Source organism: Salmo trutta, chromosome 10, assembly GCF_901001165.1.
Source record: "Salmo trutta chromosome 10, fSalTru1.1, whole genome shotgun sequence".
NCBI lineage: Eukaryota > Metazoa > Chordata > Actinopteri > Salmoniformes > Salmonidae > Salmo > Salmo trutta.
This window is the reverse complement of record NC_042966.1, coordinates 5,537,298-5,559,330: the sequence shown is the minus strand read 5'-3', so window position 1 is coordinate 5,559,330 and position 22,033 is coordinate 5,537,298. Positions and strand designations below refer to the sequence as shown.

The window sequence follows — 22,033 nt, the reverse complement described above, 5'->3', positions numbered from 1 at the left end:
AAAACAATTTAATCAATTTTAGAATAAGGCTGTAAAGTAACAAAATGTGGAAAAGGTGAAGGGGTCTGAATACTTTCCGAAGGCACCGTATATTCTACTCAATCCATGGGTTCATTAATGCCATTCAGACTGTTTTGAAGTTGATATAACCGACTATGATAGCTGAGGTTCATAACTAGGTTCTGAACTAATATGTACACCAAACGTTTTAGGGTCCATACACAGATCGGCTACATAGCTAGCTACACATCCATAGGCATACAGGTATTTTTATCCTCCACTGCACAATAAGCAAGAACATAGTTAGCTAGCTACGTTACTTCTGGTGCATAGCATGAAAATATCAGCAAGGCAAGCTTTTTTTTCTTCAATTTGCAGTAACTGCTTTAACTAGCTAGATTCTTTACATCCTCTATTTCACAAGACAACAGCCTGGTCTGCTGGTTTTCTCAGGAGTCCCGAAAACATTTAACAACACGAATTACAATTGCATACTCATGTCACAACGCCCATAAAGCTAGCTAGCTGTACATTTTTTTATGTTGTTATGACGTTATAGTTACTTACATTTACATTTTAGTCATTTAGCAGACACTCTTATCCAGAGCGACTTACAGTAGTGAATGCATACATTTCATCCTTCCCCCGTACTGGTCCCCCGTGGGAATCGAACCCACAACCCTGGCGTTGCAAACACCATGCTCTACCAACTGAGCCACACGGCATTTTCTTCCATCCTAGTATTTTTGTCAGCCATCTTTGCTGAAGAAAGTCTCCAGCGTAGGGTCGCATAGCTTCAAATTCGGCATGGAAACCACTCGATATGACTGGTCATTGCCCAGCAGTCACCGTTAGTGATTTGCCTCCCACACCACATTCGTGCCGCCCAACGGTCCCCTGCCCACTCCGCTTCTCACCACTTTCCTTCCACTGAAATGTAATGGGAAGTGGTGTTTCCCCACGCAGCCCCATGTGGTAGTACTAGTCTACAATATCTTTATTGGATGTGCTGTTATTATTTACTTAAAACCTCAAATGTAAAGTCCCCATATTTGGAGACCCGATTAGATTTATTTTATTGAATTCAGTCTGGTATGAGAACGATAGCCCCTATCTACAAAAGCAGGACGTCTGCAGAAAGCTGAGTATCTTGGCTATTGATCTGTGACACTTACTACCATATATGGGCATACGAATGTATAAGGGAAGGCTGAGCCGATGACCTCATTTCAAGATGGCTGCTACCTACATTCCAGTTAGCGTTGTGAAGCATAAACGAAATAAACACAGAATACATTGATTCACACCGAAAGACGGGTCTCCACAGATCATGAGGATGTCTTATTTGTCTGCCTGTGACCTAAAGTTAATGATCACCAGCCTCAAAATGTTTATTTTACACAACGTTTTCACCAAACAGCAAACATTTTACAAGGTAAGCTTAGATTTGGTCTGTGTTTGAGCTATAGCTACATGGGGGTATGAAATTAATCAAAAGGTTTGGTAGGAACAAATCTAGGCTATTGCCAATGTTATCTGATGATATATGAGTTAATGGCAAGATCAAATGTCCACCGAGTGACTATATCTTTGCGCATTAAAAATCTGATGAAAACACTTGGATATCCCCTGTATGTTTTGTCTACTGTATCATTGATTGTATGTTGTTTTACTCCATGTGTAACTCTGTGTTTTTTGTATGTTGTCGAACTGCTTTGCTTTATCTTGGCCAGGTCGCAATTGTAAATGAGAACTTGTTCTCAACTTGCCTACCTGGTTAAATAAAGGTGAAATAAAAATAAAATTAAAAAAATGTTCCCCGACACCACCACAATGTTTGAGAGAGGTTGGTGTTGTAGAAATTTGTTTTTATAACAAATAGCATTTAGGAATTGCAAATATGTAATAGCACTGGAATTATCTAATAAGACATACGCCACTTTGGAGAGGTTTAGGGACACTTGGAAACGTCCACTTCCTACAACCACTTACTACAACATCTGCCCATTTGTTAGGTCTATCAATCCCATATTTTTCTGATATTGTTCACATGTTGTGGAAGCCATCTGATGTGTTTCCAGCTCTGGGCATCAATAATTCAGATATGGCTTGCAAACAAAAAGATGACTGAAAATAAAATATATTTTGTGTGTGCTTGATTGATCTTGTCTATTCTGAACTACGTAACTCCTACCGATCTTCTGATAATTTCCTCATAATCTTTCCAAATATACCAAGTTATATTCATGTCAGAATCAAGTAATTACACATGAATAGCAGTTACTTTTGGGTATGTCTATTTAGGTGGAAATCTACATTTTGCCATTACATCTGAGAGGTTTTTAACCTGTTATGGCTAGGGGGCAGTATTTTCACGGCCGGATAAAAAACGTACCCGATTTAATCTGATTATTACTCCTGCCAAGAAACTAGAATATGCATATAATTATTAGCTTTGGATAGAAAACACTCCAAAGTTTCTAAAACTGTTTGAATGGTGTCTGTGAGTATAACAGAACTCATTTGGCAGGCCAAAACCTGAGAAGATTCTGTACAGGAAGTACCCTGTCTGACCATTTCTTGCCCTTCTTGATTATCTCTATCCATTACAGGGGATCTCTACTGTTACGTGACACTTCCTACGGCTCCCATGGGATCTCAGAAGGCGGCAAAAAGCTGAATCGTGGCTTTGCAGGCTCTGGCTGAAAAACAGTAGCGCGTTTGGATAGTGGCCGGTAACAGTACTATGAGACTCAGGCTCGTGCACGAGGGGATAGCATGCTTTTATTTTCTCTCTCTTTGTACGTACACACGCTTTCCCGGTCGGAATATTATCGCTTTTTTACGAGAAAAATGGCATAAAAATTGATTTTAACTTCTTTGGGCTAGGGGGCAGTATTTTCACATCCGGATAAAAAAACGTACCCGATTTAATCTGGTTACGACTCCTGCCCAGTAACTAGAATATGCATATAATAATTGGCTTTGGATAGAAAACACCCTAAAGTTTCTAAAACTGTTTGAATGGTGTCTGAGTATAACAGAACTCCTATGGCAGGTAAAAACCTGAGAAGATTTCATGCAGGAAGTGGCCTGTCTGACAAGGTGTTGTTGTTCTTGCTTCTGTTTACTGAAGAGTCAGGATCTTAGCTGTAACGTGACATTTCCTACGTCTCCAATAGGCTCACAGAGCCCGGGAAAAACATGAACGATGACGAGGCAGCCTCAGGCTGAAACACATTATCGCCTTTTCCAAGTGGCCCATCAGAGGACAATGGAATTAGGCGCGTGCCCGATTCGACCCCGTGCAGTATTTTCCTTCGGCTGTTTACCTAATTGCAGATTCCCGGTCGGAATATTATCGCTTTTTTTACGAGAATAATGGCATAAAAATTGATTTTAAACAGCGGTTGACATGCTTCGAAGTACGGTAATGAAATATTTAGAAATCTTTTGTCACGTTATGCGCCATGCGCACGACCGTTATTTACCATTGGGCTAGTGTCTAGAACGCACCAACAAAACGTCGCTGATGGAACATAACTATGGATTATTTGGGACCAAACCTACATTTGTTATTGAAGTAGAAGTCCTGGGACTGCATTCTGACGAAGAACAGGAAAGGTAAGACCATTTTTCTTATAGTAAATGTGATTTTGGTGAGTGCTAAACTGGGTGGGTGTCTAAATAGCTAGCCCTGTGATGCCGGGCTATCTACTCAGAATATTGCAAAATGTGCTTCATCCGAAAAGCTATTTTAAAAATCGGACATATCGAGTGCATAGAGGAGTAATGTATCTATAATTCTTAAAATAATTGTTATGCTTTTTGTGAACGTTTATCGTGAGTAATTTTGTAAATTGTTAGTAAATTCCCCTGAAGTTTGCGGGGGGTATGCTTTTTCTGAACGTCACATGCTAATGTAAAAAGCTGGTTTTTGATATAAATATGAACTTGATTGAACAGACATGCATGTATTGTATAACATAATGTCCTAGGTGTGTCATCTGATGAAGATCATCAAAGGTTAGTGCTGCATTTAGCTGTCTTCTGGGTTTTTGTGACATTATATGCTAGCTTGAAAAATGGGTGTCTGTTTATTTCTGGCTGTGTACTCTGCTGACATAATCTAATGTTTTGCTTTCGCTGTAAAGCCTTTTTGAAATCGGACAGTGTGGTTAGATTAACGAGAGTCTTGTCTTTAAATAGCTGTAAAATAGTCATATGTTTGAGAAATTGAAGTAATAGCATTACAAAAGGTTTTGAAAATCGCGCCACAGGATTCAACTGGCTGTTACGTAGGTGGGACGAATTCGTCCCGCCGGTCCCATAGAGGTTAAACAGCGGTTGACATGCTTCGAATGACGGTAATGAAATATTTAGAAATCTTTTGTCACGAAATGCGCCATGCTCGTGACCCTTATTTACACTTCGGATAGTGTCTTGAACGCACAAACAAAACGCCGCTGTTTGGATATAACTATGGATTATTTTGGACCAAACCAACATTTGTTATTGAAGAAGAAGTCCTGGGAGTGCATTCTGACGAAGAACACCAAAGGTAATCAAACTTTTCTAATAGTAAATCGGAGTTTGGTGAAGGCTAAACTTGCTGGGTGTCTAAATAGCTAGCCCTGTGATGCCGGGCTATCTACTGAGAATATTGCAAAATGTGCTTTCACCGAAAAGCTATTTTAAAATCGGACATATCGAGTGCATAGAGGAGTTCTGTATCTATAATTCTTAAAATAATTGTTATGCTTTTAGTGAACGTTTATCGTGAGTAATTTAGTAAATTGTTAGTAAACTCACCGGAAGTTTGCGGGGGGTATGCTAGTTCTGAACGTCACATGCTAATGTAAAAAAGCTGGTTTTTGATATAAATATGAACTTGATTGAACAAAACATGCATGTATTGTATAACATAATGTCCTAGGGTTGTCATCTGATAAAGATCATCAAAGGTTAGTGCTGCATTTAGCTGTGGTTTTGTTTTTTGTGACATTATATGCTAGCTTGAAAATTGGGTGTCTGATTATTTCTGGCTGGGTAATCTGCTGACATAATCTAATGTTTTGCTTTCGCTGTAAAGCCTTTTTGAAATCGGACAGTGTGGTTAGATTAACGAGAGTCTTGTCTTTAAAATGCTATAAAATAGTCATATGTTTGAAAAATTGAAGTTTTCAGATTTTAGAAGAGTTTGTATTTCGCGCCACGCCCATCATTGGATATTGGAGCAGGTGTTCCGCTAGCGGAACGTCTAGATGTAAGAGGTTTTAATTGATAAATACAATTGTAAATGAAAATATACACATTTGGTGATAGAGTTTATTTTATATTGAAATAGGCTTACATCATGATAGGCTACAGCACAGAAAACAAACAATGTAGCCTACCAAGTATGTTATATTTTACAGCACAGAACTTCCCCCAACCCAAAGGCATTTTATTACTCTACTGTGTTGATATTAAAAATAAACACACTTGGTGATACAGGGTTTATTTTATATTGGAATAAGCCTACATTATTATAGGCTACAGCACAGAAAATAAACATTGAATGTAGCCTAGTAGGACAATGCTACATTTCCCCTACCGCTCAAACAAAACAATAGCATAGCACAGGCTATAACATTCTTACCTTTCAAACCTCCATTCCCAATGGGGAAAAGTAGATCATTTAGTTTTAAAAAGTAGCAATGTTTGTAATGAAGGATTTTCTGCTTTTGAAATGTGGCAATTTTTACAAATGTTGAACTAACTCCTAAATCTATTTTTCTTTTAGTCAAGATGATAAGATGAGCCAGACCAGCCAACTGCCCCCACTGAGGTGGACAGAGATGGCAACCTCTTCCTTACCATGTGGATGGACACTACAGTACTACTCTGAGCACCACAAGACTAAGAGATGGCACAGGACCCTGTTTTACCATCTCATTGACATTGCTGTGACCAACTGCTTCATCATGTACAAGGAACTCTGCCCATAAACAGTCATTAGTTTGAGCTTTCCCTTGGGTGCAATATTCATGAAGGCCAGTAGATAGGGACCTAGTCCCACTAATGAGTGTGAAGGGATGGCTTTCACCTGTGGCATGTGAGGGACAGACAATTGTGTGATTGGGCTTTTGTTTGCTGAAAATTTGATGTGGACAGTAGTCCAAAAAATTTATATAGTTGTTGGCTTGATTGATATTTGTGACTCGTTTCAGGAAACTAGGCGTATGTCGTGCGTCACTATCTCACAGGAGCGCCATTTGAAAGTACATTTTAGTTGGTTTAGCCACCGAAAAAGCCAGCAACCTTTCGGCTAGTCATGATTGTCTGAGATAATGAGTGGGCTGGACATGCCGAGAGATAAGTTCGGATTGGTCTGCCATGTAGCAAGCTTTTTTGAAAGATATCACGTAGTAGAACTGTTGCTCTCCACTTTCTGGAGGACCGAGTTTTGAAATCGGTGGAATTAGAGTATGATAGCTAAGGAGATGGAGAAAATTCTGGCATTTGATTGCAAATATGCAGACGGAGTACACACAGAAGGCTGTTGTATAAAACACCTGTCTCCGGATTACATCTTCAAACTAAGGGCAACCATGACATCCATGACAGAGAGGGAGAAACGTCCATCCATGTGTACGAGTGTCTAGCAAGCTACAATTTCAGATATTACACACTTCTAATTTTGTCAGAAAGATGTTTTCATTTCAAGTTGAAGTGTACTGTTAGCTAGCTAAGAGATGGCACAGGACCCTAGCTAAAAAGTGTACTTTACTCTGTCAGTCACTCTGACAGAGTAAAGTGTACTCTGTCAGAGTGACCATCGTGTTCTTGGTCACCTCCCTGACCAAGGCCCTTCTCCCCCAATTGCTCAGTTTGGCCAGGCGGCCAGCTCTAGGAAAAGTCTTGGTGGTTCCAAACTTCTTCCATTTAAGAATGATGGAGGCCACTGTGTCCTTAGGGGACCTTCAATGCTGCAGAAATGTTTTGCTACCCTTCACCAGATCAGTATCTGTTTTTTTATTTTTAATACATTTGCAAACATTTCTAAAAACCTGTTTTCACTTTGTCATTATGGGGTATTGTGTGTAGATTGCTGAGGATTTGTACTTATTTAATCCATTTTAGAATAAGGCTGTAACGTAACAAAATGAGGATAAAGAGAAGATGGCTGAATACTTTCCGAATGCACTGTATCTCATTGTTACCATACACCTGCAACAAGATAGCTCAGATATGCGATTGCCTTTTTGAATTTTGAACGTGGATATGGTAGACGCTGTACAACAGTGTGGAAGAATAAAAGTATCCAAAACATGTAAAACCAACACGACCAACTTTTTTTTTTTTTTTTTGCCCTTTTTCTCCCCAATTTCATAGTATCCAATTGGTAGTTACAGTCTTGTACCATCGCTGCAACTCCTGTTCCGAAGGTCGAGAGCAATGCGTCCTCCGAAACACAACCCAGCCAAGCCGCACTGCTTCTTGATACAATGCCCGCTTAACCCGGAAGCCAGCCGCACCAATGTGACTGGCGACCTGGCGACCGTGTCAGTGCGCATTTCGCCCGGCCCACCACAGGAGTCACTTGCCGTCCAAAACCTCCCCTAACCCGGACGACGCTGGGCCAATTGTGCACCGCCCCATGGGTCTCCAGGTCGCAGCCGGCTGCGACAGAGCCTGGACTCTAACCAGGATCTCTAGTGGCACAGTTAGCACTGCGATGCAGTGCCTTAGACCACTGCACCACTCAGGAGGCCCACGACAGACCTTGATTCTCAGGAAGAAGAAGGGCGGGGGTGTATGTTTCATGATTAACGACTCATGGTGTGATTGTAATAACATACAGGAACTCAAGTCCTATTGTTCACCCGACCTAGAATACCTCAAAATCAAATGCCGACCGTTTTATCTCCCAAAATAATTATCTTCGGTTAGTCACAGCAGTGTAGATCCCCCCTCAAGCCGTTACCAAGGCGGCCCTCAAAAGAGCTTCACTGGGCTTTATGCAAACTGGAAACCACATATCCGGAGGCCGCATTTATTGTAGCTGGGAATTTTAACAAAGCAAATTTGAGAAAAAGACTGCCGAAGTTCTATCAACACATTGACTGTAGTACTCGCGCTGCTAAAACACTCGACCACTGCTACTCCAACTTCCGGGATGCCTACAAGGACCTCCCCCACTCTGATCACGACTCCAATTTGCTCCTCCCTTCCTATAGGCAGAAACTCAAACAGGAAGTAACCGTGCTAAGGACTATTCAACTCTGGTCTGACCAATCGGAATCCACACGTCAAGATTGTTTTGATCACGAGGACTGGGATATGTTCCAGGTAGCCTCCGGGAATAATATCGACGAATACAATGATACAAGTGTATAGGAGATTATTAACTTCTCAGGGCTACGTGGGACGCTACCGTCCCACCCACGGTTCACACTATTCAACAGCCAGTGAAAAAATCAGAGCGCCAAATTCAAAACAACAAAATGTCATAATTCAAAGTTGTCAAACATACAACTATTTTACACCATTTTAAAGATAAACCTCTCCTTAATCAAACCACATTGTCCGATTTCAAAAAGGCTTTACGGCGAAAGCATAAAGTTAGATTATGTTACGACAGTGCCAACACAAGAAAAACCACACAGCCATTTTCCAAGCAGGAGAGGGGTCACAAAAAACATAAATACAGCTAAAATTAAGCACTAACCTTTGACGATCTTCATCAGATGACACTCCTATGACTCAATGTTACACAATACATGTATGTTTTGTTCGATAAAGTTCATATTTATATCCAAAAACCCCATTTTACATTGGCGAGTGATATATTATTTTTCTTCCAAAACTGCCGGTGAATCAGCACAACAATTTACAAAAATACTCATCATAAACGTTGATAAAATATTAAACTGTTATTCAAAGAATTATAGATAAACATCTCCTGAATGCAACCGCTGTGACAGATTTCCAAAAAGCTTCACGGGGAAAGCACACTTCGCAAACAGTTTTAGAAACTTCAAAGTGTTTTCTATCCAAATCTACTAATAATATGCAAATATTTGACTCTGGGCCCCGCGTATGAGGCAGTTTACTCTGGGCATGCATTTCATCCGAAATCGAAAATACAGCCCCCTATACCTTGACAGGTTAAAACCTACCCTAACCAGAAACTGTGGATATATGGCAGCATTCGCACAAAACTGAAAGCACGAACCATCGCATTTCACCATGGCAAGGAGACTGGGAATATGGCCGAATACAAACAGTGTAGTTATTACCTCCGTCCGGCAATCAAACAGACAAAATGTCACTATAGAGACAAAGTAGAGTCTCAATTCAACGGCTTAGACACGAGACGTATGTGGCAGGGTCTACAGACAAGCACGGACTACAAAGGGAAAACCAGCCACGTTTCGGACACCGGCGTCTTGCTTCCGGAAAAGCTAAATATCTTCTTCACCCGCTACCAAGGACTGTGGGCTTTCCTTCTCCGTGGCCAACGCGAGTAAGACATTTAAGCGTGTTAACCTTCGCAAGGCTGCCGGCCCAGAGCATGCGCAGACCAGCTGGCTGGAGTGTTTACAGATATATTCAATCTCACCCTATCCCAGTCTACTGTCCCCACATATGCTTCAAGATGTCCACCATTGTTCCTGTACCCAAGAAAGCAAAGGTAACTGAACTAAATGACTATTGCCCCGTAGCACTCACTTCTGTCATCATGAAGTCTTTGCTAGGTAAAGCCCCGCCTTATCTCAGCTCACTGGTCACCATAGCAACACCCACCCGTAGCACGCGCTCCAGCAGGTATATTTCACTGGTCATCCCCAAAGCCAACACTTCCTTTGGCCGCCTTTCCTTCCAGTTCTCTGCTGCCAATGACTGGAACGAATTGCAAAAATCTCTGAACCTGGAGTCTTGTATCTCCCTCTCTAATTTTAAGCATCAGCTGTCAGAGCAGCTTACCAATCACTGTACCTGTACATAGCCCATCTGTAAATAGCCCATCCAACTACCTCATCCCCATACTGTTATTTATTTTGCTCCTTTGCACCCCAGTATCTCTACTTGCACACTCATTTTCTGCACATCTATCACTCCAGTGTTTAATTGCTATATTGTAATTATTTCGCCACTATGGCCTATTTATTGCCTTACCTCCCTACTCTTCTACATTTGCACACACAGTACATAGATGTTTCTATTGTGTTATTGACTGTACGTTTGTTTATGTGTAACTCTGTGCTGTTGTTTTTGTCGCATTGCTTTGCTTTATATTGGCCAGGTCGCAGTTGTAAATGAGAACTTGTTCTCAACTGAATAAACAAAGGTAAAAAAAATGTTTTAAAAAAGATTGAGAGACTAGTCAAGGATCATATCACCTCTACCTTACCTGTCACTCTAGACCCACTTCAATTTGCTTGCCGCCCCAATAGATCCACAGACGATGCAATCGCCATCACACTGCCCTATCCCATCTGGACAATAGCTCAGCATTCAACACCATAGTACCCTCCAAGTGCGTCATTAACCTGTCTGGGCTAGAGGGCAGTATTTTCACGGCCGGATAAAAAACGTACCCGATTTAAACTGGTTACTACTCATGCCCAGAAACGAGAATATTCATATTATTAGTAGATTTGGATAGAAAACACTCTGAAGTTTCTAAAACTGTTTGAATGGTGTCTGTGAGTATAACAGAACTCATATGGCAGGCAAAAACCTGAGACATTTGGCTCGGAACCTAAAACCCTCACTAACTTTTACAGATGCACAATTGAGAGCATCCTGTAGGACTGTATCACCGGCTGGTACAGCAACTGCACCGCACACAACCGCAGGGCTCTCCAGAGGGTGGTGTGTTCTGCCCAACGCATCACCAGAGGCAAACTATCTGCCCTCCAGGACACCTATACCACCCGATGTCACAGGAAGGCCAAAAAGATCATCAAGGTCAACAACCACCCAAGCCACTGACTGTTCACCCCGCTACCATCCAGAAGGCGAGGTCAGTACAGGTGCATCAAAGCTTGGACCGAGAGACTGAAAAAACAGCTTCTTTCTCAAGGCCATCAGACTGTTAAATAACCTTCACTAGCACATTAGAGGCTGCTGCCCTCTATACATAGACCTGGAATCACTGGCCACTTTAATAATGGAACAGTAGTCACTTTAATCACGTTTACATATGTTGCATTACTCATCTCATATATATGTATTCTATACTATCTACTGTATCTTAGTCTATGCCGCTCTGACATTGCTCATCCAAATATTTATATATTCTTACTTCCATTCCTTTAGATTTGTGTGTATTGTTGTGAAATTGATTGGTATTACTGTTAGATATTACTCCACTGTCAGAGCTAGAAACATAAGCATTTCGCTACAACCACAATAACAACTGCTAAACACATGTATGTGACAAATACAATTTGATTAGAATCTTGAATTTGTTTTTAAATCTCCATTATACAAATAGTGCAAATTCAGACAATGACCTTGAAAATCATAAACTAAGTCACACACAGTCATACTGTATTTGGGCGTATCATAGTGTATACTATTATTCTTCTGCCACTTCCATGTTTCTTCCTGTCTTTTAACTTTTGTTCTGATGCGATTAATATTCAGGCTTTGGCCACAGCGATTCTGTGTCTGAAAATCACAGATTGAGCCAATGGTTTTTCAATGGGAGTCATCCGTTGATCATCAACGGAGATGATTGTCTGTCAAAAAACGCAATGTCCACTTTTTTTCTTTTTTTTACGCAATGTCCGCTTTTTTTTTACAAAAATAAACTTGAGTTGAACTTTTGACAGACAAAAAGAGACAATTGAAGAACGCATATAGGATTTCATCCATGTTCATTCTTTGTGGCTGTCGCCTTACTATTCAACAGTGTAAAAAATGCAGTTGGTCTTACCTTATGGGCGTCGGTCTCACTATTCAGCTTGTTCTGGGCCCATTTGACCTTGATGAGGTGAGAGTTGATCCCCTCCTTGACGTTCTCCAACTCCCGATTCAACCTGCTCACCTCTCCCTCCTGAGGACAACAAGAGATGGATTCCATTAGGATGTGACAGGCACGGTATGCCATTTAATTTGTAATTAATGTTAAAGGATCACTTTACTCAAAAAACATATTTCAGTATTTTGTTCATTAGTCCACTGTTATGGTCAGCAGTGATGATGCAAAACGCAGCAGGATCAAAGAAAGAATAAAGCAGTGGTGTCAGAAAGTCCATATAATATTGCGCCAGCGCCACCTTAGCAGCTGAACATGTGGAACTTTGTTGCTTAACCATTAACCCTGCGTTACCTTGGTGTCATGGAGCTGCTGCAGTCGGCCTTTCTCCTGGGCCAACTGGTTTCCCCTGAGGGCCTGGCGGTCCACCTCCTTGGTGGCCTCCCTCAGCCTCCTTTCCAGCCCCTCCTTGTCCCTGCGCAGGTCCAGAGCCTCCTTCTCCCCACGAACATACTTCATCACCATGGCCTCCTTCTCCTGACGCGCCTCCTCACACTTCTTCCCAGCCTGGGAGGGACACATGAATTAATAGCTGTTACATTGATTATATCATCAGTATAGGCTGGTGAGAGGAGGACTGCTCATAGTAATGGTGGATGGAATGGAATCGATTGAATGGTATCAAACACATGTTCCATTAATTTTGTTCTAGCCATTAGTCCTACTATGAGGCTGTCCTCCAATGTAAAGTGCCATAAGCCACCACAGGTTAGTATGCAGTTATGTCGACAGGTAGACACAGACATTGACAAACATGCAGACACACATTCACTGATCTACACAGAAACACAGGTGCATGCATTATGCAAGTTTACACACAGACATGCAGAAAAATAGACACAGAAATTATGCATGCTCAAGTGCACACTCATTCGCACACTCATTCATGCTTAATTAAAACTCTTGTATTATATCTGGGGGCGTAGTGATGGTCTCCCTGATTGCATGTTGTAAGTGGATAGTGCTGCAATTGAATGTGGCAGTTTGGTTGAGGTTTCAATACAAAAATCCACAATAAGTATGTGTGAGATCTAAACTAGAGCCATACAAATGGTAGTGCAGTGCATTGATAGGTCAGCTTGAAATCTGCCAGTTAGGAAAATCCTCAGTCATCGGTCAGGGTAAAAATGCCAGCTGGCTCAAGGACAGTTGGGTGCTCTCACACAGGTGTGTTAATTTCTCATGAGAACGCTTTCCCCTCGATCTGTCAGACAACATTGGCAAAACGTTGCCATGCTCATCCTCAATTGACATCTCCATCAACACAAACACAAGGCAAACTATGTGCGAGGGAAGGTGAGAAAGAGTGAAAGAGAAATAGAAAGAGAGAAAGAGAGAGAGAGAGAGAGAGAGAGAGATGGTATATTGCAGTAGTGTTCATGTCTGTATGGCAGAAATTGTTTGAAATCTTTTAGAGATTTAGTGAGGGTAGAATGAAGGCGTCATCTTGAGATATGGAGTAATATTTAGATGGCGTGAAAAAGCTAATAAACTTCCCCAAAACGATTTATATTGTTCAGCGAACTGTGAAATTGAATGCGTTATCCTTCCAAAGCTACCAGACCGTCACAGCCAGGACATTTTAGCTAAAATCCTGGTTGCCTCTGACAGCAGGCTGAAACTTGACTGCAAGTGGATCTTCTAGCATGACAATAACCAAAAGCACACATCAAAATCCACAAAGAAATGGTAAATTAACCCCAAAATAAAAATGTGCAATGGCCTTCTCAGTCTCCAGTTGAAGCCCATTGAAAACCTGTGGTTTGAATAGAAGTGGGCAGTCCATAAACGTAGATGAAGGACGTCAAGGATCTGAAAATATTCTGTATCGAGGAATGGTCCAAGATCCCTCCAAATGTGTTCTCCAACCTCATAAAACATTTTAGAAAAAGAGTGTCATTATCCTCACAAGGGGAGGGTGCTGGAGTACTGAAGAGGGGTTCCAATAATTATGACCCCTATCTTTTCGAGAAGAAAAATGTATTACTTGTTGAACAAAATCTCTTTCTCTGAGCAATTGTCTTAATATGAAATTATATTTTTGCATACAATATAGCTCAGAAAAGTATTATTTATTTTATAGAGTATTTGTTGCTCATCTATATCAAGGGATCCAATAATTTTGGAACCCACTATATAGGAATAGAATCGCCTTTTTCACTGCACCCCTTTGATTTGAAGAAAACATTTCCATACACGTTTGCCCATGGTAGAAGTGGTCAGGAAGATACCTTTTGGACCTGAATGCAAAAACATTCAGGCGATAGAGCTTCTCAAAGTTGACCCATTTTGCATACCACACGCTACCATGTAACTTCTTCATCACTGAAAAAGGTAAAACCGTTCCGAATTATATCAGTTGAAGGCTTACAAAGAGGGTTGTCAAATAATGTATCATTTCTTAAAAATAAAATGTTTTTAACAAACGTCAACTATATAAAAAACTCCACACAAAACAAAATCCTTGCAAACGTTGTAGTTTAGACTGATTTTAAATAATCTGAGGTGTATGTGTTGTGCTCACCATCGGTTGAGACCCAGCATACACTTTAATACATGGTGAGTTTTTTATTTTACCTTCATTTAACTAGGCAAATCAGTTAAGAACAAATTCTTATTTTCAATGACGGCCTAGGAACAGTGGGTTAACTGCCTCGTTCAGGAGCAGAACGACAGATTTTCACCTTGTCAGCTCGGGGATTCGATCTTGCAACCTTTCGGTTACTAGTCCAACGCTCTAACCACTAGGCTACCTGCCGCCCCGTGTGTCATTTTAATCATAGAAAAATCCCTTCAGACCACCGTAAACTAGCTGGAACACAACTGACATTTTAATTGAATTGTCCACACACGGTCAAATATCAAGTTGAATGGCAATGTCTATTCTATTATCTGAGTTTCTATGATTTCAATTAAGTTTACTACGGAAGATTGACAATATATTTTAAAACAATGTGTATTCCCATTCAAGTCAACAGTTTATAATGGGCAACCATCTTGTGGTACCATTTTAAAGTTGAAATTTCGAATATTTCACATTTTAGTACATTTATCAGCCAAACATGACACCCACCCTGCATTCAAGAATATTCTTAGTCTCATCCGATGGCGGGCAAAACGCATACACCTCAGATGATGTAGAAATAAGTGGTGAACTAAAACATATGCGAAGATGACATGAATTTACGTGTTTTTAGATAATTGACTTCAAAATTGCCCCCCCACCCCACCCACCGTTGAGAGAGAGGTTGTTATTCTGGCATCACAACGCCAGGTCACTGACCTCTTCCCTGTAGGGTGACTTATCGTCGCCGGTGATCAGGCCTACCACCGTCGTATCGTCAGCAAACTTGATGGTTTGGAAGTCGTGTGTGAACAGGGAGTACAGGAAGGGACTAAACACACACCCCTGTGGGGCCCCTGTGTTGAGGCACAGTGTGGCAGAGGGACGGACGGGGTTGCCTTCCCTTACCACCTGGGGTAGGCCTGTCAGCAAGTCCAGTATCCAGTTGCAGAGTTCTAAGCTTGGTGAAGAGCTTGAAGGAGACAATGGTGTTGAACGCAGAGCTGTAGTCAATAAATACCATTCTCACATAGGTATTTCTCTTATCTAGGTTGGTGAGGGCAGTGTGAAGAGCAATTGAGAATGCATCAGCTATGGATCTGTTGGGGCGGTATGTTAGTTGGTAGTTAGAGTGGGTCTAGGGTGTCTGGGATGGTGGAGTTAATGTGTGCCATAACCAGCCTCTCAAAGCACTGATTACAGAGGTGAGTGCTACAGGGCGCGAGTCATTGTGCCACAACCATTGTGGGGAGGTTATTCCTGAGGCTGGGGGAGAGACACAGCTGCATGTGAGCTCTCGCATAATGCAACATGTTTTCTACAAAAAGATAGATTTGGAGATAGATAAACTTGGATTTTTCGGCAACGCTCGCGGTGTGGACAGCATGTTAGAGCCGTCCTGACACTGAATTTATCACAGTGGGGATTGCTGCGGTCTGCAGGGGCGAGGGGCCAGGATGACTGTGGTTTCTTAGTGAAGCACAGTACCTGTGTGAAGCCCTATTGGAAGAAGGATCATGTTCTGAAAAGTGTCTAAGTGACCCTCAGAAGTGGTGAAATCCAATTATTTTAAATGCGCTAGCCCGGTATGTCCTGGGTTACTCTGTGTAAGTGTTGGGACCACTAATTAGGTAACGTTTTGATATAACGTTATCTTGGGGTTCCGTCCATCACTGCCCATCATAGAATATCTCGGGGTGGTATTGAGAGCGAGATGTTATTTTAGATAGTAGCAGCAATTCTACAGTTTCTGGGAGGCTAGAGAACCATCTAGGATCCCATGACCAGGCGGGGCAGTGTCCAGGACACTTCCATTTTTCCCGCTCGGAGAATGTTTGCTGTGAGTACTTAATTTCTAACGTTCTATATGGATTCTGTGAATATATAAAATTGATGAATTCTGTGTGTGTAATTGATTACCAGAGATTTGCTAAAATAATAATTGGACTAATATTCATATACTAACTTGCGCACCAAGATGTAGACGTACCTCAGGGTGGGGGAAAGAGTTGGTCCCTTTCATGGATCATTTGATAAAGATGAGGTTTAAACATTGTTAAAACTGTCTACAAAGTCTGGTCAATTGTCTCAGAAACTGATTGGAGTGTGTCCACTTTTGGTTAACTTACCCTAACGATGTAACTATAAAACGCTTATGGGATTTTCTCCTTCCGGGTAATACATTTAACATGAAACTGCCCATAAGGCAGTATGAGAAGAGTTGCTATATTTATCGAATAAATCTTTTTTCATACAGTTAGAGAGAATTACGATGGAATCTTGACGTAACTTATAACGTCGTACAAAGCCTAGGGTTTCCATAAAACAAATTATCATTACGGAGCTAATGTGATGTAGTAAAATTATTGGAATATGTTGCATGAGAAAAGATAATCCGCTTTTATTACAAGATCTGGTTTTACATTGATGGATGTTTGACTGCTATGATTGTGAATAAATCCCCTATTGCGCATGTGAAAATCTCTGTGGAGAAACACTATTTTCAGGGAATTGTGTCGTTACTATGTGCTAGATGTTAAGACTACAAATCATTGTAATTGGGTTATTTGCGGGATTTACTTTGTCAATTCAATAGCATTGAGTGTATGGTATTGACTAAAATCTGGTTTTTTGATTGTTATCTATCTAACCAATAGTTGAATAAGTCAGTGTTAATTTTAAGATATAAACTGGATGATTTTGCAGTTTGCTTAGTTCAAATTGAACAACTCTTTAATCGCTTGATAGAATAGGCTACTAGGAATGATGTCGTAATTTAAAATCACTGAATCAAATATTAATGATATCAATTGATATGAAGTGTTTGTTTTAATACCTGTAGCCTAATCAGTAGGGAAAGCTACCTACATCTAATGCATTCTAATAATAACAGATAGGTAATTGTGATAGCTAGAGCTGTGACCATGATCATAATTGATAACTAAACATTAAAAATTGCATAATTAATCAAAAAACTAGGCTATAAATCAAAGTTGTGGGTAGTAAGAGGTATTGTGCCCCCCGAAATGTGCCTTTCCTTGATGTATTTTACACATTTGGCGCATTACAGGTTAATCTTAAAATTATAGACGTTTAATAAGTGTGAAGCAGAGGTTGGTCTTAAAAATATAGAGTAATATTGTTATGGCGGACTACAATGAAAACATTGCCTTCTAGTAAGGAGAGAATAATCATGTTTGGTTTCTTTTTTTTTCTAAACCTTACGATGGGTGACAGTGGCGAAGACATTGATAAGGGGGATTGATGTAAACTTAATGAGTGTTGACAGTATGTAAATGGTCATATGTTAGTGTTTGTTTTTGGATAGCACTCCAATGATGCAATATTTTAGTAGTCTGAATAAACTGAGGTTTCAATACAAGGTTTAATGATTGAGCCTTGAGGTTGTAAAATAGATTAGCTGCGGTTGACCTCGAGCAGGCTGTAAGGGACGCAGTGGGAAATTTGCAGCAGAGGTCTGAATAGTTGAATTGGAAACATTCTTTGATCGTTTCTGATTACTGTTGCTGGGTTTTATAGTTTAGGTAACACCAGTGAATTAAGCAGGAAGGTAAAGTATTCTAATGTTATAATCTGTTTCCGTTACGTGGAACAGTGTTACGTGGAACAGTTGCATTAGTTTTGACTATTACGCTGAAGATACAGCATCAACTTATTGAAGGTTGTAGATTTGTTAAACAACAGGTATATATTTTTATTAAATTAATGCAACAGGTTGAAATGATTAGATTACCAGAAAAGGGTTATGGGTTTGTTTATTTTACATGTTGATTCCACTTAAGGGAACACTGTACAGTCGTGGCTAAAAGTATTGAGAATGACACAAATATTAATTTCCACAAAGTTTGCTGCTTCAGTGTCTTTAGATATTTTTGTCAGATGTTACACTGAAGTATAATTACAATCATTTAATAAGTGTCAAAGGCTTTTATTGACAATTACATGAAGTTGATGCAAAGAGTCAATATTTGCAGTGTTGACCCTTCTTTTTCAAGACATCTGCAATCCGCCCTGGCATGCTGTCAATTAACTTCTGGGCCACATCCTGACTGATGGCAGCCCATTCTTGCATAATCAATGCTTGGAGTTTGTCAGAATTAGTGGGGTTTTGTTTGTCCACCCGCCTCTTGAGGATTGACCACAAGTTTTCAATGGGATTAAGGTCCGGGGAGTTTACTGGCTATGGACCCAAAATATTGATGTTTTGTTCCACGAGCCACTTAGTTATCACTTTTGCCTTATTGCAAGGCGCTCCATCATGCTGGAAAAGGCATTGTTCGTCACCAAACTGTTCCTGGATGGTTGGGAGAAATTGCTCTCGGAGGATGTGTTGGTACCATTCTTTATTCATGGCTGTGTTCTTAGGCAAAATTGTGAGTGAGCCCACTCCCTTGGCTGAGAAGCAACCCCACACATGAATGTCTCAGGATGCTTTACTGTTGGCATGACACAGGACTGATGGTAGCGCTCACCTGGTCTTCTCCGGATAAGCTTTTTTCCGGATGCCCAAAACAATCGGAAAGGGGATTCATCAGAGAAAATGACTTTACCCCAGTACTCAGCAGTCCAATCCCTGTACCTTTTGCAGAATAGAGGGGAGTATAAGCCAACTTGAAAAAAACAGTTTCAATAGAACGTTTTGTTATTCTCTTTCACATATGTTTAGAGATTTGAAGTAAGAATAATTGGCAAAAGTAATAATTTGTCATAGCCAATGTTTGTCTGGATTTCTTGAATCAGAAATTAACTGAACTAAACTGTTGTTCTGATCTGTCCTCTCTCGAGGTTATCATGAAAGGTGACGTCAGATGGTGTCTTGATACATAGCAGGGATAATTTTGCCGAGAACGGCGTGAACCTCAAAACCCCCTTTAACCGGCTGAAGAAGAGTGACAAAGACGTTCAATATGGCCCTGTCCGCACCACTTCTACCGAGAGACCTGAGTCTGAGACAGCAACCATTGTACAGCATCCAATCGAGACTGTCAACTGTTTTTTCCTCTAATGTTTTTTTATCTCAGGAGTGTGACAGGAGTCCACGTGGAGTGAGTATGGAGAGAGATCCGTTCCAAAACTTCTCTCATGTTGCTGGTATACTGGTTAGGAAATGGACAAGACATAATGGGTGGTAAAGGTGGTGGCAGCCCAGGTGAGACATTGAAATTGGGACATTATCATGGGCCATCCACTTTGAACTGCAAAGCTATCTGAAGAAGACAATGAAGAAGATGCCAGAGGAATCAGTGCCTGAAGGGGGGGTGCTCAACTGTGCTCATAATTGATTTAGACTTGTCTAAAATTGTTCACTTTGGGGTTTCAGGTTGATTGTAGAGAAACTATAAGATTAATTATACTGTATGTCAATATAAATGTACATTCTGCCATTGTCGATGTGTGTTAAATTGAGGGTTTTCACATTGAGCGATTTGACCAATGTGAATCTCTAAAGAATGTAATTCTAAATGTTTAAGTAGGTTTTGATTATGATTTGGAAAATTGGTGATTTTTAAAAACTGACTGATTGATTTGAGTTTAGTATGTTAATACCTATATGAGAGAAGCAATTCATGTATTATAGCTTGATTGGTGAACGGAGAGGGTGAACTCTGATCCTGAGAATGAAACTGATCCTAATCAATTTGCTCTCTAGGAGTTGCCTTATAAATAGTGGAATCATGATGCTTGTCCTGGGTCATATTCATTAGGCACCAACACACCATATTTTACTTAAACCAGGAGTCACTACCTGGATTTGTCCATCAAGATATGCTAATTTGACATTCTGGGATTATTTCCACCATGTTGGTCCATTGGAGTGTGCTAGATAACCAAAACTTATTTTCTTAAACTCCATTGTTGCATGCACTGCATTATGCTTTTAATATGTGCTTTGCACTGTCTATGAAGATATAGTCTTGAATCATATAAACTGTATGCATCTTTTGTTTTCTTCATGTGTTCGTGCAGGTGACTGTGTAGCATGACCTCCCCAGACAAATTAGTAGAATGCTTAGAATATGTGTTGGAGGTTGAAATTGGAGACGGTGCTAAGATTCTTGGGAGGAGGCTTAGCCCGTGCTATAGCAGCCGGTCACATGCAGGAACCCATGAAATTAAATATTGCTTTTATGCTTCTTGTTTTGCGAAGAATGTATTTTCTACGTGTATTAATGTCTCTTTAAACCTTGTAATTTCCTTTTAAGTTCAAAGAATTCGCAAAATGGGGGAATGTGAGAGTGGAATTACAGGATTGTTTTTATGCTGTTATAGCATCAACTGATTGTTTTATGCAACTGAATAGGGTTCTTAAAACTCTATTGTGTCTGTGTGAACTGAGAGTGGGTCTCTGGGGCTTAATGCTGACAAGTAGATTTACGATGCCTTAGACCACATTCCATTCATGTGAGGGAGATTGCTCCGGTTTGACTGGAAGGTACAAGGGAGAGATGGCTAGGGTATGGATAATTATGAGGAACCTTGTTTTGGGGGACAGACCCTGGTTTCTACACAATAAGAACAGTATTCACAGCAGATTCTGTCTGCTGTGAATTATTAGCATATTTCATACGAATCCTAACCTTGTAACGATTCCATACATCTGTTGTTTGTTATGAACATTCAGGAGCATTTATCTTTGCTACAAAAAGGTATTGTATTCTTTGTGTCGGGCTTTCAATGAATCACCTACGGGTGGGTCATCGACCTGCCATCGTTATTGCAGAGCACTCAATCGATTCACTTTGTATGTGTGTGTTGTATTGACCTGCTCCCTTATTAATAAGTGAATAGAGATTTAGTTTAACTGACTTGTGTGATAAGTTTGTCTCTCCTCATTTGATAATACGGAAAATAACCACAACACCTACTCCAGTTGCCTGCTGCACTGCTGCTTGGATTCCACCTGGCGATCTGTTCACCATCTGCCATGGCCTGTCTCCCCCTGTCTGGTACAGGTACCCCCACCACACTCACCCCTCTCTCCCGAGCTTTCGCTCGCCTCCAGCACACATGCACTGTTGGGGCGAGTGACTCTGAACTTACAATGGCTAGCCCAAAGTCGGTTCAGGTTATCAGTCAACCTACAAACAGCACAGGAATGATATCATCAACATGTATTGATCACATCTTTACTAATGCTGCAGAAATTACCTTGAAAGCAGTATCCAGATCCATCGGATGTAGTGATCACAATATGATAGCCATATCTAGGGACACCAAAGTTAGGCTGGGCCTAATATAGTGTATAAGAAGTAATACAATACGTTTTGTGGTGATTCCTATGTTGTTGATGTAAAGAATATTTATTGGTCCGTGGTGTGTAATGAGGAGCAAACATACGCTGCCCTTGACGCATTTATATGATTGCTTATTCCAGTTACTAATAACCACGCACCCATTAAGAAAATGACTGTAAA

At 40.6% G+C, this 22,033-nt stretch overlaps 1 protein-coding gene across 3 annotated transcripts in view; it reads right to left on the bottom strand.

Annotated features, from left to right (window-relative positions):
- The window catches only part of ccdc186 (coiled-coil domain-containing protein 186), a 157,095-nt gene that overhangs the window by 83,986 nt on the left and 51,076 nt on the right, over window positions 1–22,033 (bottom strand). For all 3 annotated transcript variants that reach the window (XM_029764179.1, XM_029764180.1, XM_029764181.1), the window contains 2 exons: window positions 12,329–12,541; window positions 11,933–12,052 (listed from right to left, as the gene is read on the bottom strand). In XM_029764179.1, the coding sequence (XP_029620039.1) occupies window positions 11,933–12,052; window positions 12,329–12,541 (333 nt within the window). The remainder of the gene's footprint in view (window positions 1–11,932; window positions 12,053–12,328; window positions 12,542–22,033) is intronic.